Source organism: Alosa sapidissima, chromosome 24 (assembly GCF_018492685.1).
Source record: "Alosa sapidissima isolate fAloSap1 chromosome 24, fAloSap1.pri, whole genome shotgun sequence".
NCBI lineage: Eukaryota > Metazoa > Chordata > Actinopteri > Clupeiformes > Clupeidae > Alosa > Alosa sapidissima.
This window is the reverse complement of record NC_055980.1, coordinates 28,964,195-28,970,194: the sequence shown is the minus strand read 5'-3', so window position 1 is coordinate 28,970,194 and position 6,000 is coordinate 28,964,195. Positions and strand designations below refer to the sequence as shown.

General features: G+C 41.3%; 1 protein-coding gene across 1 annotated transcript in view; it reads right to left on the bottom strand.

Annotated features, from left to right (window-relative positions):
• Positions 1-2,942: 2,942 nt before the first annotated feature.
• Positions 2,943-6,000, bottom strand: part of LOC121699546 (transmembrane protease serine 9-like) — a 77,765-nt gene continuing 74,707 nt past the window's right edge. Inside the window, exons 19-20 of the mRNA XM_042081773.1 lie at positions 5,711-5,811; positions 2,943-5,443 (exon numbers count right to left, since the gene is read on the bottom strand). Coding sequence (XP_041937707.1) covers positions 5,120-5,443; positions 5,711-5,811 — 425 coding nt within the window. The 3' untranslated portion in view covers positions 2,943-5,119. The remainder of the gene's footprint in view (positions 5,444-5,710; positions 5,812-6,000) is intronic.

The following is a 6,000-nucleotide window of genomic DNA, read 5'->3' as shown; positions in this document are numbered from 1 at the left end:
GCAACCAGAACATTTAGGGGCGCAATGCAACTGAACATTTGGGGGCGCGACCAAAACATTTAGGGGCGCAAACAGAACATTTAGGGGCGCAACGCAACTAGAAAATTTATGGGCGCAACGCAACCAGAACATTTAGGGGCGCAACCAGAACATTTAGGGGCGCAACGCAACTGGAACATTTAGGGGCGCATACTGTAAATCAACATGCTAACCAAATATTCACATTTCTACTCATTTCTTATGTGAAGGGTCCTCGTTCTTCCCAGGGCTGGCTGTTCTGTTTGCAACTAATTATGTGTTCAACCTGGAATACCAGGATGAAGTTGCATCAACCCTTGAGTTTATTCAAAGGTGAATGAATATGGTTGTTGATTGGTTCGTATTGGTATTTTTGTAGATGCTTCATCGGGACCAACCCAAAACGGGGCACACGCACACACACTATTTCATGTCACTGAACACATAATTCTATCTATTCTATTTCTTTGGAATTCCATCTAGCTTTGCTTCAAACACATGCACTCAAAACCCTTGAATTCAAGAGGATTCAAGTCCTCTTATGGAAGGACTGATGGACTTTGTTATCCACTTCTTTTTTGATTTTCTTGTTTGTAGTGAGGTTCATGCCTTAAGGTACAGTAAGGAATTTTATGCGATTTCAAGCCCTTAACATCTTTTGTCACATTCAGCAATCATCTCCTCACCAGGCTTGTGCAAAATTCCAGAATTGAATTGAAACTGGCTCTTAAATTCCAATTCAATTCTTGAATTTCACTTGCATTTCAATTGAGGTAGCAAACAGGAAGCAGAATTGCAATTCGAATTGTGCACAACCCTGCTCCTCACCACTGCTAGCTGCCCATTCCGTGATTACACTGTTAAAAAAAAAACAGGTCTATGTAGGCAGCCCAGGGGGTTGTTCCAAGTACGTGGTTTAGTGACAAACCTGGGTAAGTTAGCTCATACAGTAGTAGGTGGTAAACCTCCTAGTAGAAGAGCTGTATGGCTTCATTATCCTAACAAAACAATGTCATAGGGCTCTTGTTGTAGGAGATTTACCACTTACTCTGAGTTAAATTACCCAAGTTTAGTCACTAAACCACGTACTTGGAATACCCCCGAAAACGGGACACAAAGTGAGCAGCCTGTCCCGCAAACTAATACAAAACGCAGCGTGGAGTTTCTCTGGGAATAGTGAAGGTGAAGGGAGGGTGAGATACCTCTCTGATGTGTTTTGTTTGGTCCTTGGTTAAAATCTATACAAACTAGCGCGACCTCCTACGCAATACCTTACTGCACTATTGTAAATAAACAACTGCTTAACATATAGTGTAAGACGCTTGTGAAAGAAAGATATGCAGCTTTCAAGTGACAAAAACGGCAAATTCCCAAGTTCACATTAAAACTGTTGGACATGAAAGGCCACATGGACTACAAACGAACTACAACGTGCCTCTAACTGGGCAACTCTGTTAGCAAAATCTAGCCCCAGTTTCTGACCTCTGACTCACACATTACGTGACGTGAATGATGCGGAATGATGTTTTCACTCGAAAAAGGTTTTTCTGAAGCCCATGAACGCTAGGAGTGACAAATCTGTCGAAGAAACGTCACCAACGCAGCCAGTTAACATGGGTGCCAGTTGCCACGTAACACCGGCCTAGCAGATAGATACTTTATTGATCCCCTCCGGCCTAGCAGATAGGTACTTTATTGATCCCCTCCGGTCTAGCAGATAGATACTTTATAGCAGATAGATACTTTATAGCAGATAGATACTTTATTGATTTCCACACTTTCCACTGTGGTAGTAGCAACACCTGCAAATGTCAAAAAATGCAGAAATGTATTTACAGCAACGGTAGACCCACAGACCCACAGACATTGGGTGTGTTCCAAACCGGAGACAGCTGCCTACTGCCTCCCTCCCTACATAGAGAGCTAACTAAATTAGCTTACGTAAGCTAGCAGAAATGTATTTACAGCAAAGGTAGACCCACAGACATTGTTTCCTGACTATTGATGCTGTTTATCGTCAGTTTGTAAAATTTAGGCGAAGAAAGTAATGTTAGGAATCTCTGACCAGCTGCTAAAATGATCAGCCGTTCATAGTACCCACTGTAAAGCATGTTATGATATGAGCTTAGTTCAATCTTTCCTTCCATAACAGCATGGCATGGCATTGATATTAGCCTATTATTATGTGTAACCATAGCATCACTTGAACTAGCAGCCATGTCTCGCTGTTCATGGCACGACAACTGTGCATATGTGTGTGTGAGGAGAAAAGACGCACAGCCACATGCTAGGGGAGGAGGCGCAAGAAGCTTGCCTTATGCACAAGCATGTTACTTCAAAAGAACACGGTCATTATTAAAAGTATTGATACTAATAAAATTAGGTATCGTGACATTTTTAATTTCAGGGTATTGCAATACTTTTGTAGTATCGGTGCACCGTGCAACACTACATGAAATTGCATGAAAATACAATTTTCACAAAATAATGCACAACTTTCACAAAATAATGCACCGAATACTACTAGATTAATCTGGTGAAAGAATATCAATATTCTCCTTGATATGATGTTCTTATAGAGAGAAACTCATTCAAGACAAAAACATTTAGATTATTCCAATTTGCAATATTACATAAAAAAAACATAAATTTGCATAATTATTTGATAACATTTGAATATGTTGAGGCCAGAAGACATGGCTCTGTCTAGAGTCAAATGATCAATACATGTCTGAGATATATTTATATCTGATCATTTATTCAAATTTGCAAATTATCTCATTAACAAAAATGTCCCTAGTAAAAATAGATTCTATGTGAAAAGGTACTATAGGATCAACTGAGAAAAGTTTGGTAGTGACCTTAATCTGATCGTTAATCAGTAGGTTTTGCCCTGTCTATTATAATAACCACAACAGCCAGAGAGCAGTAAAATATGTTTAATTGCTTTTTAAATAAAATCACAAAACCATTACCAGTAGATATGTATGATGTAAGTGTTTATGATATCATGGGATATGTTCAACAGAAACACACAACAACACTATTTTGCTGGTGGACCTGACCCTGCAGTCCTGTGCTGTGGCTTAAGAAGAGAGACGATAGGGTTTTTTGTCGTTACGATCATTTTTTTTGTTGTTCCGATCAGTTTTTTTGTCATTCTGATCCAAACTCTTCCAAATAAAATTTGGTGTCATCCTTTTACATGGGGTACGTTAGATTATGATCAGGTGCTCTCAAGCGCTCTAGAACGTTTGATAGGAATAGCCGTCGCTGCTTTGCTTTGGCTGGAGAAGATACAGCGGGCCATCTGATTGGCCGTATGGCTGTTCAATCTGATTGGCCGTATACACGGCTGTTCAATCGGAATAAAAACGGAGTACACCACCTCTTTCATTCTGATTAAAATTCTAATCGGATCAGCAGTTTTATTCCGATCAAGGTGTTTATATGTGTCATTTATATTCCGATCAAGGTGTTAATATGTCATTTATATTCTGATCGAGGTGTTAATATGTGTCATTTATATTCCGATTGAGCCAAACGTATCCATGTAAACCCATGTATCGTTGTGTTTTCTATCAAGTATAAACCATTAGCCCTTACTATTAGATATGTATGATGTATATACATCATGGGATATGTTTAACAGCAACACAAAACAACAATAATTTGCTACGTAAACAAGAAGAAAGGAAGGAACCTGACCATGCAGTCTCGTGCAAGTGTAGATACTCAATGGTGTGGAGATAACTATCTCAAACTCAACATCAGAAAAACAAAAGAAATGTTTTTTGGAAATGCACAATCCCACCACCCCATCATCATTAACAAGGAAACAGTAGATATCGTAGACCATTTCAAATACCTTGGACTCACAATTGACAATAACCTCACCTTTGAACATCACACAACATCCAAAAAAAGGAAACCAGAGACTGTCAGCAGTGCGCAAACTAAAAGGACTTCATGTTGCCCCCATCTACTCCTACTACTGTATACCAGCATTGTCCAACCCATTCTGTTATATTGTATAACAGCATTGTCCAACCCATCCTGTTATATTGTATACCAGCATTGTCCAACCCATCCTGTCATACTGTTCCACCTGCTTCTTCAACATGCTTACTGTAAAAAAGCATAACAAACTCACCCAGATAACCAATACTGCCACCAAAACAATAGGTCTCCACACCCCGAATTTACAAGAACTAAACACCAGGGCCATTACACGTATCGCTCATGTAATATCCCTGGACATTACTCACCCACTAAACCGTTACTTCTCACCCCTACCCTCTGGCAGGAGGTATGGAATTTCCCTCACAGGATCAAAAGAGTATATATACTTAGAAGCGTAAGATGCAATAAAGGCTACTTCAGCAGAAGCCTAATCCCCTCAGCCATCCCAATACTCAACGAGACAAAGCCCCACAGATAATGTGTGCAGTGCAATATTGTATGTTCCCCATGAACCCCAATGATGTATGAACATGTCTGTGTCAAATGTCTGAGGTGTCTGAAATATGTCTGAAATAGGAAAATGTGGAAAAGAATTTCCCTAAGGGGACAACTAATAAACGAGCTAACTAACTATAGTAAAGGGCCGCAACTAATAAACTAACTAATAAACTAACTAACTATAGCAAAGGGCTGCATCCAATAAACTAACTAACTAACTATAGCAAAGGGCTGCAACTAATAAACTAACTAACTAACTAATAAACTAACTAACTAGTTAAAGGGCTGCCTCGCTTACATACAAAACATCACAGTCACAGTCAACGTCACAGACAAAAATGGACTTTTCATCTAAAACTGCCACATAAAATTGAACATTTTCATTGCAATAAATAACAACTATTGGTTTAAAGTGCTAACATCAAACCAGAGGACCTGCGGTCACTTGTAGTGCAGATAGCCAGTCACGTACAAAGCTCATGTCCAGTTACTTCAATGAGCTGACAGTGCTTCCTTCACAACGTTGATCCCTGATAGCAGCATGGCCTGCATGTAAATGTTGTTGTTGTTTTAAACCAAGTGGTGTGTAGGTCTAGGTGCAGCAGTGGGTTGTGGGTATTCTTGACCTTTGACCTGAAGGCTAGTGCTGGGAGGCCAGCAGAGGGGTGAGTGCGAGGAGGAGGAGGGAGAGGAGGGAGAGGGCCATGCAGGAGTGGCGCCCCCCACTGGACGCTGTGGTGGTCGAGGGGAAGGAGAAACTCGACAGGAAGCTTCTGAAACGAGATGTCCGGCTAAACACCTGCACTGAGGCGCGATCTGATTGGCCGAGGTCTCTGGAGGTGGAGTTGGACGAGGAGGTGGAGTTGGATGAGGTGGAGTTGGATGAAGAGGAGGTGATGGTGACCACTGAAAGCTGGAACCATGAACTCCCCTGTTTACACATGAGAGGACCTCCCATATCACCCTGACAACAGAGAGAGTAACAGAGTGACACAACATGAAAGAATAAAGACTAAATCCAGCACACAGTGCACTCACACACACAGGGATGAGGACGAGAGATGGAGTCTAGAGAGGAAGAGAGAGATAGACAGAGAGAAAGAGAGGAAGGAAGAGAAGCATCTCTTTACCTGTTCTATCTGAAGATTGTTGAGAGGGAGAGAGAGAAATAGAGAGAGTGAGAGAAAGAAAAAGTGAGAGGAAGAGAGGTGTTAGCTATTTGTTTCCTCACCTGTTCTATCTGAACAGTGTTGGTGCAGATGTCATCAGCAGAGGAGGATGCGTTGCCACAGGCAACCACTGATGTCTGCACTTCCTTAAGAGGCTGCTCACCTGGAAAGGGGGAGAGAGAGAGAGAGAGGGATGAGGAAGAGAGAGGGAGAGAAAGAAAGAGAGGGATGAGGAAGGGAGAGAGGGAGAGAAAGAGAGAGGGATGAGGAAGAGAGAGAGGGGAGAGATATATGGTAAAGTCAAAGAGAGGTAGAGATAAATGCATACATTGTCCAATTGTCTCGACTTTGA